The sequence below is a fragment of the Aethalodelphis obliquidens genome, unplaced genomic scaffold, assembly GCF_003676395.1.
Source record: "Aethalodelphis obliquidens isolate GAN/ISIS:26980383/991018 unplaced genomic scaffold, ASM367639v1 scaffold26, whole genome shotgun sequence".
Lineage (NCBI taxonomy): Eukaryota > Metazoa > Chordata > Mammalia > Artiodactyla > Delphinidae > Aethalodelphis > Aethalodelphis obliquidens.
This window is the reverse complement of record NW_020837970.1, coordinates 23,632,778-23,658,887: the sequence shown is the minus strand read 5'-3', so window position 1 is coordinate 23,658,887 and position 26,110 is coordinate 23,632,778. Positions and strand designations below refer to the sequence as shown.

Here is a 26,110-nt window from a genome sequence, read left to right as displayed (position 1 = left end):
ATTATCACGGTATCCAATATTGGCATTACTGAGGAAAAACATGATTTGGTAGCATGTATTAAGAGCCTTAGAAATGTTCATTCTCTTAGACCCAGTAATATGACTGAGCAGTGTATCTTAAACAGTAACCAGATCAATAGAGGTGGAATAGTGAGAGGGTGGAGAGAATTCAGGACCTGCCTGAGGGAAGAGAATGCAGAGGGGCCTAACAAGGCCATTGGGAGTCAGGTTCTGGTTACAGATAATCCAAATCAAAGTTTGTCTTTGACACCCTAAAGGAATGAGACATCAAGAATGCCGCCCTGGGGCTGTAAAAAAAGCCCTGCTACTTGAAAATTAGAAGTGAAGCAGATAAGAAGCATATCTAAAGGGAGAAAAGAGGTGATCTCTCAATAGGTGGTTGACAGCGCTTTGGGAAACCACCAAGTCAATCAATCAAGGTCACTCTAACCAGAGTGTGCTGTATCCTGGGGGGGGGGGGGGGGGGGCACAGGGGGAGAGGGAGATGTGCATGGACAAAAACAGACCAAGTTGCAGACATGAGTGATGTCTAGAACTCTCCTCCATTAGAGAGAGTGCTCTGTACTATCAGGTTCTGCTTGGTTGCAGACGTATATCAAACTGGCTATCAGAGCCAGATGACCTTGACAATTAAGGTCACCCAACCAGCCTGGCTGTTATGATTCCCAAGGCAGCCTCCTGATAATCATGTGGTTCTACACTTCCCTGCAGAGGGAGAATACACTGATTGAACTACCTAAATAAGGATTCTGATCCAATTACCAGTTCTCAGTGTAAATGAATCACTTATCACACCAGACCTGAACTGTGGTCACCTCAGCCCCCGGGATGACCTGTTAGGACGGCCTTCAGGCTTCCTTTACATCTTGAGAATAGAAAACTTGGCACTGTGCAAGAGCTTGAACTAGAAGTTGGGTGACCAGGTCTGGTTGAGGCTCTGTGCCCTCTAGACTTCAGTTTCCCCATCAATACAAGGAACGTGTGGACATAACTGATAAATTAGACGATTTCACATTCTAACATTCCAGTATCCCGGGAGAACCAGGTCCTGTGCAGAACGCTGCCCGGTCAAACTCCCAGGTCCTCCGAGCTGAACTCTTGATGTTTTGGGGGACAGGATGGGTTTGAGGCCACCTCGGCCACGCTTGCGAAGCCTCTGGGATACGTGTTTCCAGCAGGAGGGAAGGGAGGGCGAAGAGAGAAAAACGAGGACGCGAATTCTACCCAGACAACTAGAATCCTGGGATAAGGCCAAGAAGCCTCCACAGCTACGTGGACTGGGAGGAACTGCAAGGTGCCACTCAAGAGCTGAAAGCCTGCTAAATGGCTACTCACCAAAGGGAGGGGCGGGGCGGAATCTGGAAGAGCCAATCATAAACAAGAAATCCAGTTTTGTAGTGAGGTGGCCGAGTTCTGACTGGGGTGACCACCGAGAGAAGGCGGGGTGGGATTGCAGAAAGACCATCCGAAGCCCGATCTCGGAATTTCTGTTCGCAGCCTCTTAGGCCGGGGACAGGGCTGGAATAGCCCAGGTCGGCCTGGACGGGCCTCGCCTTCCAAGAGTCTGCGCTGATTGGCGGCGGTGGGATCTCGAGGAGCCAATCAGAAGTCAGGACTCTCGGTCCCGGACGAGGGGCGGACCCAGGAGCTGCGAGTCAGGCGAGACCTCCGAGCTAGAGCGGAGCACTGCGGCTACAGTCCCGGGCTGCTGGAGAGCGGGGGTCACCTCAGGACCTCGGGTCGTTGCGGGTGAGCTGGGTGGGGAAAGCAGAGACGAACCCCAGAACCCTCTGGGAGGCTGGCCCAGAGAGCAGGGAGGCTTGCTGCAAGTCGGGCCAGGAGTCATGAGCCTCGGGCTTCTCCCATCCTTGATCCACGTCAGACTCGCTGCGTAGGTGATGCGCAAGTCACCTTCCTCCCTGGATCGCACCTGTAACCCAGAAGGGCTGGGTTGAGATCCCAGAATTGGGGCGAAGGACCCGAGAAGCCATCTGGCCCAACTCTGCCAGACCTGTGCGGAGACCCTGACAGAGGGGAGGTACGGCGCCTGGCACTCACGGCCAGGTGTCTGGTGGGAACAATTTCTAGGGCTCGACAGGACCTCACTAAAGTAATAACGCTCTGAACTTGTGTGTCCTCCTTCTCCCTTATTTTCCTGACTCTTCTGCAGCCCGCTCGCCCACCACTCTTTCCCTCTCACCCAGAAGGAAGACACTCACAGCACCTGTTGTTGTCTTCTGAAAAACTACAGATTCTAGGGCTTCCCTGGTGGCGCAGTGGTTGAGAGTCCGCCTGCCGATGCAGGGGACGCGGGTTCGTGCCTCCGTCAGGGAAGATCACGCATGCCGCGGAGCGGCTGGGCCCGTGAGCCATGGCCGCTGAGCCTGCGCGTCCGGAGCTCGTGCTCCGCAACGAAAAACTACAGATTCTAGTTTCCCTGCCTTTCTGTTTCCTGATTCCCTTCGAGGGTAAACGGCCCCATGAGCCTATTGAGTAAAGGCAACCCTCCTTTCGTTAGTTCCTCTGATATTTAATAAGAGTCTGGGCTGGGGGTACAGAGATTTACTGGGTATAATCCTTGCTCTCCAACCTTGGAAGGGCATAGCAGAAAGAATTGCAGGTCAAGAAGGGCAATTTGGAAGACATGCTAAGGTAGAATTTACTAGACTTGGTAACACTTTGAGAGTGAGGGAGGGGAATCAAGAATGACTCCTGTTTATTTTCTGGTATACTTTACACAAAGTGCAGAGTTTAAGGTCCAGCTCCCCTGGTTGTAGGACAAAGGTTTTGAGATTCTGGCATAAGCCCTGGAGTTGGAAAACATTTGCTTCCTGAGTGCTTTCTCAGAAGCCAAGTGAAACACTGTTGGCAGGAAATATAGATCAACTACCTACAGGATTTGAGTTCCCTTCTTTGCCCCCTCCACCCATGCAAAAGACATTTGGTTAAGACAGACATTTCTTAACATATATTTCTCTGTATTTACTTACTTACAGCAGCTGACTTGATCTGTGTCATTAGTTCCATAATTTGGAGTCTTTGTAGACGAAGAAAAAAAGGCAAATTTAAGCTCAAAAAGAAAGAACTTTAGAAAGAGAATGTTAGCACTAGAAGGGATTTTTAGGGATGATCTAGTCCAACTCCCTTTTAGAGGAGATGTGAATAGTCAAAAATTTCAGACGCTAGGTATAAAATATGTTTTATTTCTCCCAGCAGAGCACCTCTTTTCTTCATTAAAAAAAAAAAATTAAAAAAATTTAAAAAAAAATTTTGGTAAAATACACTTAACCAGCACAACTTTTTGTTAACACCAGGCTGTCTTTCGATGGCTAGAGCTGCCAACATTGCTTTACATTGCTTTAGAAAACAAGGGCGCTTCATGTAGAGGCTTAACAAACCCCATTCAAGAATGTTACAGAAACATTTTCTAGACTGGAAGGCAGATTGGCCTTCACTAACTGCCTCTAAGCGTCCTTCCAACTTGAAGTATTTATAATTCATATCAAATTCAGAATTATCCTGACATCTTTAATGCTTTAGGATTTGAAAAATTACTCCAGGATTTCGTCTTGAATTTAAAGCTTTAGTTCATATTACATTCTGAATATGGGCCTTACACCTGTTTATAAATCTCCAGAAGGAATGTTAAAATCCCATGTGAAGTCTTAAGCCCATATACAATGTGACGGGATATATTGGTTCCCAGAAGTTTCAGGTGCAAAGACGGTTTCAAACCCCATTTAGGCTTTGTCACGTGTCTTTAGTAAACAAAATCTGAACGACTTAATTTGCTTCTGAAAGCAAATGCACTGGTCAGAAAGCAGACATGAGAAGCAATTGGCAAGAATGCAATAACTATAAGAGGTGGTGGAAACCTACAGCGGCACAAGGGGCTATGCAAGTTTAGAGGCAGGAGGAATCACTTAGGTTAGGAGGATCAGGCAAGGAGGGATGGGGAGGGGACTGGCATTTGGGGTTTATATTCTTATCACTTGAGTCATCAGGCTATATAGTCTTGGGGCTGAGTCAGGGAGGGGGTCATATAGGAGAGCCCTAGTGTACCTCCCTGAATTTTATCCCTTTCCCTTCACTGGAATAAGTTGGACTTTGTCTGTCATAGATCTGAAGTGATTAGACATTAACAGGCATATGCTCTGATTTGGGGAGCTCTGAGAAAGTCCTAAGATCCCACCCCACCATCTGTCCTAGCCAGTCTCTCACAAAGCCTTTTTCTTAAGGTAAAATTTATATTCAGTGAGATTCACAGATCTTACTCTGACCTAAGTTTTAAGCTAAATTTTGACAAATGTTTACACCCATGTAACCAAAGCCTAGTCAAGATACAGAACATTTTCCTCCCAGAAAGTTGTTCCCTCATGCCACCTTCTTGCCAGAAGCAACAGCTGTTCTGATTTCTATCAACAAGAGCTGTTTGAGATTCTTTTTATATAACATTACATCCCTTGAACAGCAATCTAACTTGCACCCTAAAATGCAACCCATCCCCAAGATGTTATTAATTATTTACAATTTACTATGAAGGAAGGGTTGGAATAAAACTATTTTGGGAAAAGGGGGAGGCGAGATTGCAAAGATCTTAAATATTTGGGTCCTAAAGGATATTCAGAAGTCTTACATTGCCTCCTGTCTCTCTCTCTCTCTCTCTCTCTCTCTCTCTAGATATATATGTATATATATATATATATATATATATATATATATATATATATACACTCAGGAAATATGCCAAGTATGTGCAGCAGAGGGTGGCATTATCAAGGGGAAGAAAACAGTCTCCCCCATCCTATATATCCAACTCATATTTACTAACTCAATTCAAATCCATCTTCTCAAGAATATCCCTAGGCTGTAGTAATTTGTCTCCCCTGAATTTCTACCACAGTTTTTTTAGATATTAATTTCATAGGGCATAAACTCAGAAACACCTTTACTTTTTATAAGCGACCTTATTTATTTATTTATTTATTTATGGCTGTGTTGGGTCTTCGTTTCTGTGCGAGGGCTTTCTCTAGTTATGGCAAGCAGGGGCCACTCTTCATCGCGGTGCACGGGCCTCTCACTATCGCGGCCTCTCTTGTTGTGGAGCACAGGCTCCAGACGCGCAGGCTCAGTAGTTGTGGCTCACGGGCCTAGTTGCTCCGCGGCATGTGGGATCTTCCCAGACCAGGGCTCGAACCCGTGTCCCCCTCATTGGCAGGCAGACTCTCAACCACTGCGCCACCAGGGAAGCCTCCTTAATTTTTATTTTAAGCCCCTATTCTGCTTAACAGTAGAAATTTTATTCTTTACAATTTAAGGTAAACTTAGTCACTTCAGTGATAATTCAGTCATTTCAGGTTTATACTCAATTCAGTGTTTTCTTTGGCATTCTATCAGTTTATCACTTACTGCCTTATAACTTGTTTTGAACAGCTTTTATGTTTTTTATTATTTGGGATATCTGTGACCATGAGTTAACTTTTCAGAGCCCTCTAAGTGCATTTCCTGTCTCCCACAGTGCTTCACGTGATGCTTTGCACATCAGCCCACCCTTCAAAGTATGTGCAATAAGCTAGATGATGACCTTTATAATTTAACACAGAAAAGTAAGATCACTGTATTTGAATTTATATTTTAAACCAAAACTGATGGTAATATAGTCCAAAGTACATAATTATGGATTAGGAGTCTAGAGGGCTGAGTTCTCACTGTAACTTTATATATAACTTTGAGCAAGACACTAACCTCTCAGGACCTAACTTCCCCCTTTAAATAAAGTTCATGGTACTGGGAGGGGTGGAGGAATTGGTGATACCAAGGTGCTTTCCTGGTCTTCATTCTGTCCCTGGGAACATACCTTTTGCTTGAGAGGTGAGTTTAGAAATCATTTATGGTACAGGGATTTTTATTCACTGCTTTTTTATCTCATACACTCATTTGATTTTTTTAACTTTATGAGTGAAAATTCATAATCAAGAGAAATACAGAATCAGTACTGGGAAACATTATTGGTCTGTCTTAAGAAAAATATTTTAAATAAGTATATTCATTATATGTCCCCTTTCTAGTTTATTTGTTTGGGGTTTTTTTTTTTTTCCTTAGAAATAATGTCAAGTGGAGGTGGTCAGCAATCACAGGCTCTTACCAAACCCACTTTCAGTGAGGTACAAGCCTCTGCATTAGTGGAATCGGTATTTGGATTAAAAGTTTCCAAGATCAAGCCACTTCCTAGCTATGATGACCAAAACTTTCATGCATGCATTTTAAGAACCAAAGACACTACAGATGGCCCAAATGAGTATGTCCTCAAAATAAGCAACAGCGAGTCAAGCAAAACTCCAGACCTGATTGAAGTGCAGAGTCACATCATCATATTTCTGAGAGCAGCTGGATTTCCAACGGCCTCCATGTGTCGTACTAAAGGAGACAACTTAACCTCTCTCATATCAGTAGGTACGAGACTACCACTGGTCGTCACCTGTCCATGTGCATTACTGCATTTTGGCTACAAGTAGAAATATCAAGAACAGGTACGTCATTCCAAGTGTAGACAGGGTTACTTTTTCAGCAGTTGGGAGAAGCCACAGCATCACCCAAGTAGAGACTGGGGCTGTGATTCAGAAGTGGTTAGAGCCTGGGTCTGGTGTAACTCTTCTGCCTGGGAAGGATCTGATGGATGAACAACTAAAGGGACATGTGGAAACTAAGGGAACTTTTATTTTTAATTAGGAAAATAATTAAATATTTTTATTCATCCGATCAGCTGTATATTTCAGTGCTGTGATCTTGTAGAAAGAACACAGAATCAGGAATTTTAGATCCCAGCTCTGTAATTACTGTACATGTGACCTTGGGTACACAACTTAAATTCTTAAGGAAACCTCATCTGTGAAACTTGGTTCCTCTCAATTCTAAATGCTAAGATGTATCTTTCTTTTTTTCTTAAGATGTATCTAATAGAGCTCTCCAAGCAGCAGTTTGTCCCTAAAGAAGCCTGTGATCCTGAAACACTCATTTCTTTATCATACCTTCCTCGATTTTAAATTTATAAAAAATGTTTTTTAGGCCTTCACTTACCAGAGCAGGTGATTTATGTTTAGAGCTAAGGCTAGCAGACTTGGGGCCACAGTTATGTTAGTATGTAAATGGCTGGTCCCAATGTCCTAATGTCTGTCTGTTGTACCTGCTTGCTTGATCCATTCGGCCCTGCTTCACAGAATCCTGCTGATTTGTCCTAGGTTAGCGTGTTTTTTCTCTTGTTCTGTATTATTCTTTGCAATAGTAATTGGAAAGGCAGAATAGCTTCTACTCTTTTTTTTTTTTTCAAGAATAATTGACAGGATATATACTTCCATCCATCTAGATAGCGGCTCTGAAATCAAAAGCTACTTGGTGAGGCTACTGACGTATCTGCCAGGAAGGCCTATAGCTGAGATTCCCAGCAGCCCCCAGCTATTATATGAAATTGGAAGAGTAGCTGCCAAGTTGGATAAAACACTGGAGGTAAGATCTGGAGTTTTATTTTGCTTATAAGATTTTTTTATGTGTTGGTTTTGATTTATTTTATTTTAAATACACGTAGGGTCAGACTCTCTTTTTATATGGCGCCTCTTAACATGTGTTACGAAGGAAATAGGGTAGTAGATGCATACATTTTATGACAGTAAAAGATTTCTTTCTGCCCAGGTCTGTACTTTACTAGTCTACTAGCAAGATTACCTACATCTTTAGAAATCCATGGTATTCTTTATGCTGCTCACTGAAAACAGTCTGCATTCACAAATTAAAACCTGAAGTTTTCATCCAGATAAGACATAGCCAGACCTCTATATGAAGCAATAGCTGTGTTACAAATGGATTGAAATGACTTGTGTTAAGGATGTTGTGGTCCTATAGAAATGGTACCTTGTTTGACAAATATTTTTCCAGACCTACCGAAACATCTTCATTTAATCAACAAATGTTCACTAAGTACCTCTTCTATGGCAGGCACTGCGGGAAAGGTAAAGATTCCCCTGTCCTAGAGGAGTGTGTTCCAGGGGGACAGATAGACACTTTCTTGAAAAAGTAAACAACAGTTTGTATGAGTAAAACATTTCCAATTACTCACTAAATCCTAGCCAGTCTACCTCTCAAATGTCTCTACAATCCATCCTCTTCTTTCCATTCCTGCCTCGACTATCCTGCCCTGCATTCAGGTGTTTTTCTCCTTCAATGTATTCTTTATACCAGTTCAGAGTTACTTTTTAAAATTACAGATCTGACTATGTCAGTTCTATAGTTAAAACCTTTCGGTGGCCTCTCACTGACTTCAAAGTAAAGGCCGAGGTCCTCAGCGTTTCTTTCAGACAAGGCACTGTGTGGCCTCATCCCTGCCTCTCCCCTGCTTAGTCTCATTGTCCATGTCTCCGCTTTCATGCTTCTCTTACCACCAGAATAGAACTTCCCGTCATTCCCTGAATGTGCCTTTCTGTTTCATGCATCTGCGCCTTTGCATATGCCATCTTCTCAACCAGTAATACATTTTCCCCTGCTCTGAAAAATTCTTACTTATCCTTCAACACACAGCTCAGGCACCACCTCCTCTGTGAAATCTTCCCTGGACCCTTCTTTCTCTTCCCAGGCTATACGAAGAGGATCACTTCCTTCTCTTTGCTTCATCGGAACTTGTACATCTTGTCAACCCATATGATTCCGTGGGTTGACTGGCCTCTCTGCTCTTCTTGGTGTTAATTGGGGTCACTCATGCAGCTATATTCAGCTGGGAGTTCAGCTGCGGTGCTTCAGATCCTCTCCATGTGTCCTCTTCTCTTCACCTGGTGTCTCATCCTCCAGGATGGCCTTGAGCATCCTTACAACACAGCTGCTGTCTTCCAAGAGAGAGTGCCAAGAGGACAAGCCCCAGTGTACAAATGCTTATCAAGCCTCTGCTTGAATCATGCTAGCTCATATTCCATTGGCCAAAGCATGTGACGTGTCTAATCCCAAAGTCAACCGGGAGAAGCTGCACAAGGGCATGCACACCAGGAGGCATGGTTCATAGGGAGCCATCAGGGTAACAGTCTATCATGTATGGTATTGTAATTTTGTTGCTTGTGCTTCCTGTTACATATGCTACATAAGAAGAAATGACCTTCTTAAGAAATGGGTCTACATCTTAATTACTCGTCTTTTATCCTTCATGTCTAGCAGTGTCAAACACATAGTACGTATTCAAGGAGGGCTTCATAAAAAAAAATTTTAACTAAAAAACAAAAACTTTTGAGCTAGTTCTTAAAAGTTTCAAATCCATCAGTCAGTCAGAGAAAAGGAGGAAGGGTGCTCAGTGAAAGGAAAGAGCATGAAAAAATCATGGCAGTACAATGACTATGTTCTAGAACCTCTGAATAATTCACTGTGGCTGGAGTATAGGGGTTAAACCTGAGAGAGACAGGGGATAAAGTTGGAAACATAGGGTGGAGTCAGATTATAAAATATGTTACCATATATGACACTAAGGAGTTTGGACTTTGTCTTATTTGCTTGCCCAGTAGGGAGACTTGGAGGGTTTTTAAACAGGAAAAAAATTCTAATTTATAGCCCTCTGAGGGCCAATATGATAGGTAGATTGGCAGAAAGCCAGAATGGAGGCAGGGAATGCATCTAGGAAGCTAATGCAGTAATCAGGAAAAAGCTGATTGAGGGCTTGAACCAAGAAAAGGTTCAAGATATATTTAAGAGACAGAGCCAACCAGGGCTTCCCTGGTGGCGCAGTGTTTGAGAGTCCGCCTGCCGATGCAGGGGACACAGGTTCGTGCCCTGGTCTGGGAGGATCCCACATGCCTCAGAGCGGCTGGGCCTGTGAGCCATGGCCGCTGAGCCTGCGTTCCGCAACGGAAGAGGCCACGACAGTGAGAGAGGCCCGCGTACCACAAAAAAAAAAGAGAGAGAGAGAAAGAGCCAACCAAATTTGGTGACTGATTTAATGTTAAGGGTGTGAGAGAGGAAAGGACTGAGCAGGACATGGACTGTAACCTGGGTTTGCTGGGACACAGCTCCATTCTAAAGTAGGCAGGGTTCTCTCTGGTAGCAATCAAGTGGTTGCCTCCACAGCCTAGAACAAAGGACCAGAGGGAGGGGAAAATGTCAGAGATGGGGTCTAGAAAGTGTTGAGATCTGTGGAAGCTAAAGCTTCCTGCCGTACAGGAAAGCAGATCAGCCTCTACGCATTTCACGTGTGCTCCATTAGTACCCGGTGGGATCAGCCTGCCTGCTCCCACTCCCTGATTCTGTCCACAGTTATTTTATCTATCTGGTTGGTGCTTTAGAGAAAAGAGTAAGGTAGAAACTTAAGGAGAGTTAAGTGAGAGATGAGACAGGGCTGAGAACACTTTAACAATAAGCTTTAGGAGATTTTTTTAATTCTCTCTACCTTCAGAGACTTGATATTTATAGTCTTCTGGGAACAAGGGAAAAATTCTTTGGTACTTTATAGTAGAAGTGTATTTCCTGTAGGCAGCATGTACATGAGTCCTGCTTTTTTATCCAATATGATAATCTGTGACCTCCAGTTGGGATGTTTAGACCACTTACATTTAATATGATTTTTTATATGGTTAGGTTTAAGCCTATCATCTTGATATTTGTTTTCTATTTGTCACATCTATTCTTTATTCTCAAATTTGCTTTTTTTTCTGCCTTCTTTTGGTTCGTGTATTTTTTTATTTCATTTAATCTCCTTTGTTGGCTTATAGCTATAACTCTGTTTATTTTAGTCATTACTTTAGGGTTTATAGAATACATCTTTAACATCACAGTCTATCTTCAAGTTATATCATTTCATGTATGGTATATGCACCTGACATAGTATACTTCTGTTTCTTCCTTCCTGTCCTTATTCTATTGTTGTCATACCTTTTACTTATACATTGTTATTATTTTTGTTTAAACTTTCAATTATCTTCTAAAGAGATTTAATTAGGAAAAAATGATATATTTGACTATATGGTTACCTTTTCCAGTGCTCTTCATACTTTTTGTAGATCCATATTATTTCCTTCTACCTAAAGGACTTCCTTTAATATTTCTTGCAGTGTGGGGCTGCTGGTAATGAATTTTTTCAGCTTTCTTATGTCTTTGTTTCACCTTCTTTTTTTTTTTTTTTTTTTTTGCGGTACTTTGGCCCGTCACTGTTGTGGCCTCTCCAGTTGCTGAGCAAAGGCTCCAGACACGCAGGCTCAGCGGCCATGGCTCACGGGCCCAGCCGCTCTGCGGCATGTGGGATCTTCCTGGACTGGGGCACGAACCCGTGTCCCCTGCATTGGCAGGCGGACTCTCAACCACTGCACCACCAGGGAAGCCCTCACCTTCATTTTTGAAAGATATTTTCATTGGACATAAACGTCTAGGTTGACTGTCTTTTCCAACATGCTTTAAACACATTGCACTACTTTCTTCTCTTGCATTGTTTCTGACAAGAAATCTGCTGTCAGATGGTTCCTCTAAACGTAATATGTCCTGTGTGTGTGTGTATGTGTGTGTGTCCTTAAGATTTTCTCTATCTCTACTTTTGAGCACTTTGATCATGATGTGTCTTGGTATAGTTTTGGTCATGTTTCTTGTGCTTGGTGTTCATTGAGCTTCCTTGAGTGGATGCAGTTGAAGCAGTTTGGTGCTTTTGTGTCTTGCTTTCAATACTTGCTGGGTGGGACCAGGGCTGGGTTTAGTCTAGGGACAATTATTTCCCGCTATTAATGCAAGACCCTTCTGAGTTCTCTACCCAATGTCCCATGAACTATGAGTATGATAGGTGGGAACAGGTGCTATCTCCTGACCCTGTGTATTCTCTAATCCTTTCAGGTTGTTCTTTCCCCAGCGTTGAGTAGCTTCCTCATACTCATACACTGATCTGCCAGATTCTCAAAGGGAACATTCTCCAGGTCTCTAGAGTGCTCTCTGTGTAGCAACCTGTTTTCTGGTCATCTATCCTGAAAACTCTAGCAGCTTTGGTCTTCCTAGAGGCTCTGCCTCCTCAACTCAGAGAGTTCCCTGGGCTCTGCCTGTGTCTCCCCTCCCTGCACTTCCACCTCTATCAAGGCCAAAATCCGAAACAAACTCACCTCATTTGTTCTCCATCTCTCAGGGATCCCTGTCCTTCATTGCCTGATGTCTAGTAACTTTAAAACTATTGTTTTATATATTTTGTCCAGCGTTGTAACTATTTCAACCAGGAGGGTAAACCCTGTTACTCCCTCTTGGCCAGAAACTGAAATATATATTACACTCGAAATATTTAGTATTTATTTACCTTTTTATCCCCAAATAGAAATAACTCTTTTTTGATTAAAAGCCCTTTCAGTAACTCATTAAAGAAAGTCAGATTAACATACAAAAAAAATTAAAGTTAATAGTAATCCCATCACCCCAAAATGAGTCACTAAACTATACATTCTGTGAGTCTGAGACCACACTATCCCATAGTTAGTGCTCAGTAAATGTTTGCCAATTGAAAGACTTTTCTCTATGTTGACAATAATTACCATTTCACCTTGCACTCTATTTGTTTATTCAATAGATATTTACTGAGTGTTTGGTTAGTAGATGTTCAAGCATTTCTGTCATAATAGTTTTCAATTAATTTGGGGCAAATCCATTTGTGGACATCCATTAAAAACATCAATTTCTGAACATTAATATAATTTGGATTGAAGTAGGCTCTCCTAATTAAGGGTACAGTTAGGAAATTTTCTTCATATATTACTTTTATTTAGAAAGACCTTTGAATGGATTGGAAGGCTCAGGAAAGTCTCTCTACCATCCTCAGAATCAAATCTACAAAATGAGCTGTTGAGATGAGTGTCTGTTACAGAGGACTTCTTTATTATTGATCTTTCCTTCTACACTACCTGTGGCCTTTATTAATATGCCCGTTGCCATTGAGGTTTCAACTTTTGCTGCTAAATTCTGAAATGGAAAATACAGTTCTCAGGGGGAGATAGCACCACATTATTGCTGACAGTGAGTTCTGCTGTGTAGTTAACCACCTGCCACTCTGCTGTGCAACTTAAGTTGTCTCGCAGGGGACAGGGGAGTCCTAGAGGAAACCAAGAGAAGCATTTCCCACTAGGTATTATAATGCATTTTATCATGCTTTATTCCCATTGTTCATCCCCTCACCTAACCTCCCCCCATGGCTTTGCAGGTGGTAAGTTTTTAATTTCTGTGTAAGCACTAGGAACCACGGAGTCTGCACAAGATGCCACACAGGTGCAGAATTTTAATCCCAGGGGTGTGGCAGAGGCTGTGACTGCTCTGCTGGGGATGTGGCTGGGCCATTGAAGCTTCCAGTGGCTGGGCAGGCCTGGGGGGCCCAGAGTACAAGGAGCCCAGAGTACAACGCAGTTCTGGTTGTTGCCATAACTGAGCGTTCACAAGTGAAGGGACCAACTGATCTGTACTGGAATTTGGTTGCTGTTTGGTTCACAAATGGGCTGGAGGTCAATCTTAGGAGATTCATTTAAGTATAAGAAAGAAGAAAATATAGGGTGGGCTTATGAGTATGAGTGTGGTCAGAGCTTCGTAGCAAAGGAAACAAGGTGCTTGAGAAATGGGAATTGGTGTGAGAGGTAGAGGGAGGAAGCTGAAAAGGGGTAGGTTTAGATAGGCTAATAAAGGGTAGCGATTAAACTATCAGAAACTCAGGTTGGTGTGCTGAGGAGCCAAAGGATGGAAAGGCCGGAGAAGTCAGGCACATAAGCTGCAAGGTTCACATTCAACAAACATTTATTGAGAACCTATTATGTATGAAATCTTTATTTCAGGTCTTAGTTTATCAACAGATGACTATGAGGTTGGTATTTTTTAAATTTTATTTTATTGAAGTATAGTTGATTTACAATGTGTTAATTTCTGCTGTATAACAAAGTGATTCAGTTATACTTGTGTATATATATTCTTTTTCATATTCTTTTCCATTATGTTTTATTACAGGGTATTGAATATAGTTCCCTGTGCTATACAGTGGGAACTTGCTGTTTATCCGTCCTATATATAATAGTTTGCATCTGCTAATCCCAAACTCTCAGTCCTTCCCTCCCCCACCTCCCCTTCACCTTGGCAACCACAAGTCTTCCCTCTCTATCTGTGAGTCTGTTAATGTTTTGTAGATAAGTTCACTTCCGTCATATTTTAAATTCCACATGTAAGTAATATCGTATGCTATTTGTCTTTCTCTTTCTGACTTACTTCACTTAGTATGATAATATCTAGGTCCATTCATGTTGCTGCAAATGGCATTATTTCATTCTTTTTATGGCTGAGCAATATTCCATTGTATATATGTGCCACATCTTCTTTATCCATTCATCTGTTGATGGACATTTAGGTTGTTTCCATGTCTTGGCTATTGTAAATAGTGCTGCTATGAACACAGGGGTGCATGTATCTTTTCAAATTATAGTTTTGTCTGGGTATATGACCCGGAGTGGGATTGCTGGATCATATGGCAAGTCTTTAGTTTTTTGAGGAACCTCCATGCTGTTTTCCATAGTGGCTACACCAATTTACATTCCCTGTGAGGTTGGTATTGATACCTGATCTTACTGTTAAGGAAACTAAGATCTGAGATATTAAGTGATAAAACCAGTTGAAACCCAGATCTGTCTGATTCCAAGTCCAGATCCCAAGTATTCTTCCCACTACTCCATACCAGAGTGGGATGCACGGGGTAACAGTGCTACCATTTTAGAAACTGACTCGGAGCCTTCCCTGAATGGACGGTTGCTCTATTGCAAACCCAACAAGAGTGTTATATTTTGCCTTCTTTAAAAATAAAAGTAATATATGCACATGGTAAAAGTATCAGTACTGAAGCAGTACTGAAAGGTGTAAAATGAACTTTTTTCTCTCTACCATCATTTTCGTTATTAGTTCCTTTCCAGTCCTACTCCCCAGAAGTCACAACTCCTAACTGTTTTTCAGTGCTTACTGTGTAGAGTATTTTTGTGATCCACAGTGACATTTAACACAGCAGATGGTCAGGAGATTCAAAACCATGTCATGTGAGGAACAACTGAAGGAACTAGAAAGGTTTACTCTACAGAAGAGACTGTGGGGCAGAAGTGCTGTCTTCAGATATCAAGAGGACAGTCATGTGGGGGAGAACTAATCCTGTTCCCGTGGCCCCAGAGGTCACAGTTGGAACCCATTGCATAGACACTATGGGAGAGGCAGCTTTTAGCTCTGCAAAAGAGAGAACACAGAGCCATCTCAATGAGGGTAAAAAGTACCTCCTGCAGGAAGTATTCAAACAGAGGCTACATGACCACTTAGCAAGGACATGATAATAGTAACAGGAGCATCAAGGGGAGGTTTTCAAACTCCAGGTCATGAGAGTGGGTGTTAAAATCAATTTAGAGGAACATTTTTAAAGAAATAGAATAAAGTGAAAAATCTCAGAATACAGCACATGTAAGGTTGTAAGTATTGTTACAGAAACTTTTTTCCCCTAGGTGTGTGTTACCCGTATACCAGGTTGCAATGTAAAACGTATTTCTTACTGCAAGTCATGGTCAAAAAAATTTGAAAGCTACTCCACTGGGTGGACACCAAGACCCCTTCAGGCACTCACTGTGTGAAAGGGGTCTGGACTGGAGTCTGCAGACCCGGGTCCCCCCTCAGCCCCATAGTGGCAACTCATCATCCTTCTCTGAACTTTTCTTCATTTGTGCAATGATGGTCAAAGCCATTTAGAACTTTAGATAGAGTGGTCAACATCTAAAGGCCTTTCCAATTCTAGAATTGTCTATGCTAAGAACATTCATTTATTCAATAGATACTGCTTGAGCAGTGCCTTCTATGTGCCAGTCACTGTTCTAGTTGTGGGGATACAGAAGTGAACAAAACAGGCCCAAAACAAGCTCCTGACCCTCATGGAGCTTACGTTCTAGCAAGGATACCAAGGTAAGTAAGGGAATCATGGTGACTGTTAGACAGCATTTTGTACCAAGTGCTTACAAAGAAAAAATAAGCAGAGAGGAGGGATATGAAATATTGGAGAGAGGGTTGAAATTTTAGATGGAGTGGTCAAGGAACCCTCCCCCAGAAGGTGATTTCTGAGTAAAGACCTGGTGGAAACGAGGGCATTAGCCATACGGATTCCTGAGGTCCCCAGGAGGAAGAAACAGTAAACGTAAAAGGGTGGGAACGTGCCTGGCATGTTCCTTGAACAGCAGGGAGGCCAGTGTCAGAGTGGTTAGAAGAGAGTGAAAAAAAGTTGTTGAAGATGAAGTCGGAGAGGGAGCAGGGGGCCCAGCACAGAGTTCTTTAGAGCTGCCTCCATTCCTTTGGTAGGCTGCAGATGGTGACACCTATCTTTGCCCAGTTGTGAGGATCGGGGAAGATGGGAATGTGTTCTCAAAACTATGAGATCCTCTAGAAATATGATGTTATTACCACTTTGTGGATGAAGGTAAATGGAGCAAGTCAGTGACCATGAGAGAATGCCAGCTCTTTCCCTAAGGCACACCCAGCCCACCCTTTGGAGGGTGCGGACCTCTCCATAGTAGTTGTGCTGTTAAAAGTCTAAGAGTTTCTTTGCTTTTGATTTAGAAATTCCATCACCCAAAGTTAAGTAGTCTTCATCGGGAGAACTTCATCTGGAATCTGAAAAATGTTCCTCTTTTGGAGAAATACCTGTATGCCTTGGGCCAGAATCGGAATCGAGAGATTGTCGAACAGGTTGTTCAGCTGTTCAAGGATGAAGTAATGACCAAATTAAGTCATTTTCGAGAATGTGAGTATCCCCCCATTCAAATCAGTATTTTTCTTGATTTTTAAATTGTCAAATTTCAAACCATCAGCAAAGTATGGAGGTACAACTTAGCTTTATCAAATCCTAAAACTTTGTCAGATTTGCTCCTGTTGCTTTTAAAGAATAATACTTTCACTTCTCTTAAAATTGCTACATTTGAAGCCCCCTCTAATCCCTTAAAATTGCTACATTTGAAGCCCCCTCTAAACTTTACATGATTCTACCTCTCCCCTCCCTACTAAATTTGCATATGTTTTAATATTACTACATATGTATATATTCATAAATTACCTACAGTAGTATTTTGCATGCTTTCAAACTTTAGATAAATGGCATCACACTGTATATTATCATTCTACAACCTGCTTTTTTATTCAACATTGTTTTTCAGATTGATCCATTTAATATGTGTAGTTCTAGTTCATTTAGTTGGTTAGCTTTAACTGCTGAATAATATTCCATAGTGTGTGTGTGTGTATGTGTGTGTGTGTTCCATAATTTATTTTAATGTAATTTTTTTGGGTCTATCCTCTTGTTAATGGAATTTTAGTTGGTTCCTTTTTCTTTTTCTGTATAAATGATGCTGCAATGAGCAATGTAGGGCATATCTCCTTATGCACATGCACAACAATTTCTTTAGGGTGTAACAAACCTTCTGACCCAGAATGAAGTACTGGTCAAAGGGCAAGGAACTGAGGGGGCATTTCTAGTAAAGCCGAGGATAGGCTTTGAACATCCTTTTTGTCCTCTGCTTTCTGTAATAGTCAGCTCAGGCTGCCATTAAAAAAACACAAATGACTGGGTGGCTTAAACAACAGAAATGTGTTTCTCATAGCTCTGGAGACTAGATGTCTGAGATCAGGGTGCCAGCATGGTCAGGTTCTAGTAAGGACTCTCTTCTCTCTGTGTCCTCCTCATATGGTGGAGAGAGAGCCAGCAAGCTCTCCAGTATCTCTTCTCATGAAGACACTAATCCCATCATGAAGGCCCCACACTCAGGATCTCCCCTAAACCTAATTACTTCCCAAAGGCCTCATCTCCAAATACCATTGCACTGAGGGTTAGGGCTTCAACATAGATTTGCAGGGAACTCGGGGTAGGGGGGTGAGTGGGCACAGTTCAGTCCAATGGCACTTACTTTGTGTAAACACATGTGGTAAAAAAAAAAAAAAAAGGAGTTGATTTTTTCCCCCTCAAACCTGTTTCTCCCTCCCAGTCATCTTCATTCCGTTAAAATAGTATCCACCATTCGCTTAGTTAATCTGACCAAAAACCTACAAGTCATCAGCTTGACTTTGTTCTTTCTCCCACACTTCACATCCAGTCAAATTCTATCAGTTCTAACTTCAAAGAATACCCTACTTCTAACCCTGTTCCCCACATTTACTACCACCACTTGGTCCAAAATACCATCATTTCTCAAATGGATTATTGCTGTAGCCTCCTAACTGGTCTCCCTGTCCCGTCTCCCTGCAGTATATATTCACTTGTGTCTTACCTTTTTTTTTTTTTCTTAATAGTACTTCTGTAAGATTATCCATGTTGTTGCATGTGGCTATAGCTTATTTTTAAATTTTATTACTGTAGAGTGTGTGATTCATAAATATACCACACGTTAGCTATTCTACTTTTCAAAGATATTTGAGTTCTTTCCAGTTTGGGTCTGTTAAGAACAGTGCTCTGTGAATATTCTTGTGTCTCTTGCTATACATGTTCATGAGTTCTTTGAGTATATGACTTCATGAGCTCAGGGGTAGGATTGCTGAATCATAGTTCATGTCCATTTTCAACTTCAGAGATAATGCCAAACAAGGTGGCATTATTGATGCCAAGGTGGTTGTATGACTTTGTACCACTACTAGCAGAGAATAAAATTTATATTCCTCTACAACCTTGGTACTATCAGACTTTAATTTTTGCAAATCTGATGTGTGTGTAATGGTTGCTTATTGTGGTTTTAATATACATTTCCCAATTATTGGCCATTTGGATATATTCTTTTGTGAAGTGCCTATTCAAGTCTTTTGCCTGTTTTTCTATTGGGATTTTTTTCTCATTGATTTTAGAAGTTCAGAATATTTTCTGGATACAAGCCCCTGGTTGGTTATACGTGTTACAGATATTTTGTTCCATTCTGTGGCTTGTCTTTTCACTCTCTTCATGATATGCTTTGATGAATAATCCTTAATTTATTGGTTGAAAATATATCAATCTTTTACCTCATGGTTAGTGTTTTCTGAAAGAAATTTTCCCTACCTGTGGTCATGAGATATTACCCTATATTATCTTCCTAAAGTTTTAGTTTTTTGCCTTTCATAATAGGCCTATAATCCATCTGGAATTTATTTTTATATATGGTGTGAATTTTTCTTATGGCTGATAAATTTTCTCACCAACATTTATTGAAAAGCCATGTTTTTCCTTTTGTTTTCCAGTACTACCTCTGTTGTAAATCAAATATGTCTTTGGACTCTATTTTACTCTATTGGTCTATTTGTCAGTCTCTGCACCCATACCACACTGTGTATCAGCTAGGCTAGGTCATGCTGCAGTAACAAATAACCCCCAAATTCTTGTGGACTATAATAACAAAGGTTTATCAGTTCCAACTCAAGCTGCAGGTCTATCATGGATTCACTAGGGCTCTGTGTTTTCTTACTTTGGGATTTAGACTGATGGAACTTTCATCAACTGGAATGTTGCTATGGGGAAAGAAAATGTAGTAAATTGTACGCTGGATCTTAAAGCTTCTGCCCTGAAGTGATGTCATTTCTGTTCATATGTAAGTGGCCAAAAAAAGCCGCACGGCCGCATACAACTTTTGGGGAAGCAGGGAATTGCAACCCAGCATGTTCCTAGAAGGAAGATAACTGGAATATTTTTGAGCATACCTAAAGATTACCATAGTATCTTAATTTCTTTAACTTTTTAAGTCTTCATATCTGGTAGAACATGTCCTCCCACCTTCTTGTTCTTCTATAAGAGGGTCTTGAGTATTTTTGGTCCTTTACATTTCCATATCAATTTTGGAATCAGCGTGTCATGTTTAAAGACAAATTTTGTTGAGATTTTGGCTAGATTTTGGCTAGAATTGAATCTGTATACACATTTGGAGAAAATGGGTATATATATTTATATTATAAGATTGAGTAAGATAATCCATGAACATTGGTCTACCTCTCCATTGATATAGATCAATAAAAGATATATATGATGAAATTTTTGATTGTCCTTTTACTGTTGACTTCTACTGTAATTGCATTATGGTCAGAGAACGTATTTTGTATCAGTGCTTTCGAGTAGAATTTTCTTCAATGATGGAAATGTTCTGTATTTGTGATGTCTAACACACTAGCTTTTGTGTGGCTACTGAGCCCTTGAATGACTGGTGCAACTAAGGAATTGGATTTTTTATTTTATTTAATCTTAATGAATTTAAATGGTAACTTGTGGCAAGTGGCTACTATGTGGGACAGAGCAGCTCTATATGATTTTAGTACTCTGAAATTTGTTAAGATTTACTTTATAATAAAGCATTTGGTAATGTTTAAAAAATGGTCCCTGTGTGCTAAAAAGAATGTATTTAGTAGGTGCTGGGTACAGAGTTATACATATGTCCAGTAGGTCAAATTTGTTAATCATGTTGTTTAAGTTTTCTATACTATTGAGTTATCTTTTTGTCTGCTTGTTCTAATAATTATTAAGAAAAGTATATATAAAATCTCCCAGTCTGATTGTGGATTGTCTATTTTTATTTGTATTTCTGTCAAATTTTGCTTTATATATTTCAAGGCAACATGCATATAAAATTTGAATTGTTGTCTTACTAGGAAATTGTATCTTTTATCAACATAAAGTATCCTTCTTTATCTCTGCCATTGTTTTCTGCCTTAATGTCTACTCCATCTGACATTATATAGCTATCCCGTCATATTTTTGTTCTCTTGATTTTTTCTCTTTTCCATTTTTTCTTTTCCTTTTTGCCCTTCTTTTGAGTGAATTGTTTTTGTGCTTATTATTTTTGTCTTTTTTTTTCTCTCTCTCCCACACTTTGCAAATTATATACTCTCTATTCTTTGAATGATTACCTTAGGAATTCTAACATTTGACTTTAACTTATCAAAGTCTGATATTATTCAAGACAATACAAGGACCTTAAAATACTTTCATTCCATTTATCTCTTTCCTGACCCATATGCTGCTGTTTTAGTAAACTTTAATTCTATATTTTTACCACAAAAGACATTATTATTTTTGTTTTAGAGTCTAGTTTATTTAGATTTACTTATATATTCCCTTTTTATCTTCCAGCACCCCAAACCTTCTGTCTGGAGTTATTTTATTCCTGCCTGAAATACAACCTTCTGAATTTCCTTTAATGCAGTTATCTAATGGTGAACTCTCTCTGATTTTGTCTGAAAATGTTTTTTATTTTGTCTTCATCCCTGAGGAGATTTTCACAGCCTATAGAACTTTAGATTTCATGGGTTTAGAGTTTTAGAATTCCACTGTCTTCTAGCTTCCATTGCTGCTAAGAGGCCAGCTGTCAGTCTGTTGCTTTTGTCTTTTTCTCCTTTGGGATGCTTTTCAGATGTTTTCTTAAAATATTTTTTTTTCTTGATCTACTCAGGTTTCTCAAATCTGTGTGTGTACGTGGTCTTTCACCATTTATGGAGAATTCTTGCCTCTGCACCTTTCTCTCTTTCTTCTCCTTTTGAGACTCCAATTAAGCTCATGTTAGACCTTCTCACTGAATCCTCTGTGTATATTACCTTCTCGCACGCGCGTGTGTGTGTGTGTGTGTTAATCTTTTTCTCTGCCCGTGCTGCATTTTCAACAATTTTCTAGTTTATCGATTCTCTCTTTAGCTATGTCTAATCTCTTAAACCCAACCATTGTGTTTTTAACTTTTTCATTGTATTTTTCAGTGTTAGAAGTTCTTCTTGATTATTTTTCTAGAGTAACTGCCTTGTGGCCAGAGAACATACTCTATATCAGCACACAGGGAAATAAGGTATCATGAGCAATAACAAGAAACTGACTATAGACACTGAACCAAAGACTTCAGTAACTCGAATGATCAGGCACAGAATATAGTCACACAGCAGCCTGGTTTGGCATTTGGTTTTAAGGCTATATTTTTGTCCTTCTGCCTCCTTGGACCTGCAGTAGTCTAAACAGTGAGTTGTAGCAGATTTTGTCATCCTTTTAAGAGTTGGGAAACCCTCATCACTGCCTTCAGCTTCATGTGGTGAGTCTGTTTCCCAACCAGCAGGTAGCATTTTAAGTTCCTTCTCCCAAAGGGGGAAAGCACACTGCTGATCTGGAACACAATAGACAAGCCTGTGGCTTTATTCCTGCTCACTGCACTGCTTGTGCTTGGCATTTCTATTCTGTTTTTAGTGTATAAATCTATCTTGGTTTTGAGGCTGGCTGTATATTTATTGTTTTCTCTTTTTACTTTTATCATTGCTATGTATATTGGGGTTATCAAAGAATGAATTCACTCTGCCAACTGGATCAGAACTCTTTCTTTTCTTTCGTTAATTCTCAAATTCAACAACTTTTGTCATTTTATTCCAAGCATTGAGTAGCTGTATCATTTCTTAATAGGCCATTGGACATGTGAAGAGAAGCAACAAAATGAGAGAGGTTCTTGCATATACAGATTGCATTAGTGAAGTAACATTTCATTGATTCTAAAATGCCATTTGACTGTACAAGATATCCAATTACTTTATGAACCTCTAGGAAGAAAAAATATTGCCAGTGAAACTATGACATGGCATCAATTGTATGATGAACCCCAAAATCAGAAGCATGTAGTTTACAGTAATATTCATTGCTTTTACAGGCCACCAACTGTGCCATATCACTTAACATGAATTACACAATACTAACTCATATAGAAGAAATCAACATTATATTTAGAAGCTAATATTGTGGACTTTATATCACGTACTTATTATAAAGTACATGACTAACTGCTTCAGTAGGCGTGGACATCCCCATCTCCTCCTAATCCTCACTCAGAGGTTTATTTATTTATTTAATAAATTTATTTATTTTTGGCTGCGTTGGGTATTCGTTGCTGCACACGGGCTTTCTCTAGTTGCAGCGAGCAGGGGCTACTCATCGTTGCAGTGCGTGGGCTTCTCATTGCGGTGGCTTCTCTTGTTGTGGAGCACGAGCTCTAGGCGTGCAGGCTTCAGTAGTTGTGGCTCACGAGCTCTAGAGCACAGGCTCAGTAGTTGTGGCACACGGACTTAGTTGCTACGTGGCATGTGGGATCTTCCTGGACCAGGGCTCGAACCTGTGTCCCCTGCATTGGCAGGCGGATTCTTAACCACTGCACCACCAGGGAAGTCCCCTCACTCAGTGGTTTAAATCAGTGCTTCTCAAACTATCCATGGTAAAAGTTTGGGGTTTTCTCCCAACCCACTGCAGCCTGATACATGGCCCTACTATTCAAGATTAGTTCACGGCTCACACCACATATGACTTACCATGCACATTTGACAACACCCAAACTGGCCTATACTGTTAATGAGATAAGGCCCCTGTCATACTCTTTGATGAAAAACCACTATGAAATTATCTAAACAGTCTCAATTTCTGTTTTTATTTGATGCAGACTAATGGCCAGCACTAGCCACAGGCCCCCCACTTTGAGTGGTACTGTCTTAAAATAACACCACCTATTCCAGTAATCAAAAGACTGGGGACATTCGGAATTACCTTGTCATCAGAAATTTCTTTTAGAAATCCTAGGTTAAAATAAAGGCACATCTGGTTCATTCTAGGACTTTTTGCTTCTTATAATAATATGAATACGCACACACACGTAGGGGGGTGTGTGTGTGTGTGTATACAGTTCTTTTCCCTTTACTTGGCTCATAGCCAAAATCAGGTGTTCACAATGACTACAGTCTCCATCTTCTGGCTTTGTATTGATCAGAAGCAAAAGCAAAAACAACCACCAAAATTAACTGCTTTTATCCTTTTCAGAGGAAATTATTTTATTTCAAGAAAAAGAGGGATTAGCTCTTTATCTCTGACTGCTTATCAAATTATCTGAATGTCCATACCTGAGGAAGAGAAATGGAAAGAGAATGAACTAGGGTATTGAACAACTGTTTTTACTTGGCTTGATTTTTCTCCTTTCAGGTATCAATCATGGAGATCTTAACGACCATAACATTTTAATAGAGTCCAGCAAGTCAGCCTTTGGAGATGCTGTATATCAAGTGTCTGGGATTCTAGATTTTGATGACATGAGCTATGGCTACTATGTGTTTGAAGTGGCAATCACCATCATGTACATGATGATTGAAAGCAAGACTCCTATACAAGTAGGAGGTCATGTCCTTGCAGGGTTTGAAAGTGTAGTCCCACTGACACCTGTGGAGAGGGGTGCTTTGTTTCTACTTGTTTGCAGTCGTTTTTGTCAGTCACTTGTCTTAGCTGCATACTCTTGCCAGCTATACCCAGAGAACAAAGAGTATCTCATGATTACTGCAAAAACTGGGTGGAAGCACTTACAGCAAATGTTTGACATGGGCCAGAAAGCTGTAGAAGAAATCTGGTTTGAAACTGCCAAGTCCTATGAATCTGGGATCTCCATGTGACCAGATAAAAATGCACACTAACTTGGGTAATTAAAAACCAATAGGACCAAATCTAATTCCATAAAGGGTTTCCCTGCATAATTAAAGATGAATTGATGAAACATTGCAATGCACATGAAACCACTAAGGTCTTCTAGCAATTTCATGACCATTTTTTAAACCTAAGAAAGTACTACATGAACAAGCATGTCTTTCTATGGGTCTCACTTGCCTTGTGTATCAAACATGTAGAGTGATATTCTGAATCGGATAATCTCTCAAGGTCTGCTGCAGCCCTGAGATCAGTGATTTTTTTAAACTTTGAAAGGAATATATATGTATAGACATATTCACATATTTTAAATAAGTGGATGTAACACACAGACCTAGTTAACATATCACCAATTCTATGAAGGCTTCTCCCAACTCTTTGTTGTCCAGAATCCCATTGTACCCTGTCTTCTGTATGGCACATCACTTGGTATCATGGATGATGGCTGTGTAGTCATCTAGCCTAAGAGCTATTTGAGGTCAGAAACTATGTAAAACTTTTTCTGTCTTTCATTCCTTTTTACACCTGGTATAGTGCCTTTCCCATGGTCTTTAAAATATTTACAAAATTAATGTATCCTAGAAGAAAGGCTGGAGAAAATAAGGCACACATAGTGCCTTAGGAGGAAACACAGATGGTATTCATAAGAGAAAGCTTTAACTTGTTTGAGAGAGCAATTGAAACTGTAACTCCAGAGATAGATGCCAGAACTCACTGGAACTGCAAGTAAGCAAATAACACACCCAGGCAAGGCCACTAACTCCTGAAGTACCGAAATAGTTTTCATATCGATACTAAGAAAGACCCTAAGCAGATATTTTAAAATTCTCTACAATTTATGTTTCTTTTCATAGGAATATGTAATATTGAAGAACATAGCTCACATGTACTACTTGACTTTAATCATACCACTGTATTTCCTTCACTGATTTCTCTTCATGTCCCCCTTAGTATGATATAGTAAATAGCTGTTTACTTCTTGTCATTTTAACCCTCCATTCTCTAGAGATGACTCAAGTCTAGAACCCTGTCCATCCAAACACCTTCTCAGTAGTTATCTCTTTCCATATACATGAGAACACATTGATTCTATATCTCTCCATCTAATGACCTACCTATAGAGCTATCTATACTCCCCAAACTAGGTCTCTCTCTGAATTTTCTTGTATCACTCTTGTATCATTCTTATATTCACCTTTAACTTCTCTGTACCTTAATTTCCTTATCTGTAAAGGTGAAGTAGTACCTATCTTATAGTGCCTGTAGTACCTCATAGAGTTAGAGTTCTTAGAAATTAATGCAAAGTTCTTAGCACAGGGCTTGGCACATAGGAAAGACTTAATAAATACTTACTAAATGAATGAACCAGGTTACCCAAACTCAAAATATTGGAGAAGTTTTCTTTTTGCCTCTCTCATATTCAATCAGTGATCTGATTCTTAGGAATCAGAATTTTAGATCAGTAAATGATGATCAAATCCCTGTCCTTCCTGCCTTACTGTTTAACAATAAATAATAAAAACAAATATTTATTGAGTACTAAGTATTTAAAAGAAAACTCTCTCTACTCTCACAACACTTCTGACGCTAAACATGTGGAGTTTTCCTTCGCATTAAGCAATCCTGACACCAACTGTTTGG

General features: G+C 40.4%; 1 protein-coding gene across 1 annotated transcript; it reads left to right on the top strand.

Moving 5' to 3' along the window:
* Positions 1–1,459: 1,459 nt before the first annotated feature.
* Positions 1,460–26,002, top strand: HYKK (hydroxylysine kinase). Its single transcript, XM_027123725.1, has 5 exons — positions 1,460–1,770; positions 6,124–6,474; positions 7,385–7,524; positions 16,609–16,792; positions 23,978–26,002. Exons 2-5 carry the CDS (start codon positions 6,129–6,131, stop codon positions 24,436–24,438), a joined length of 1,131 nt encoding a protein of 376 aa, XP_026979526.1. The 5' UTR covers positions 1,460–1,770; positions 6,124–6,128; the 3' UTR covers positions 24,439–26,002.
* The last annotated feature ends 108 nt before the right edge of the window (positions 26,003–26,110 follow it).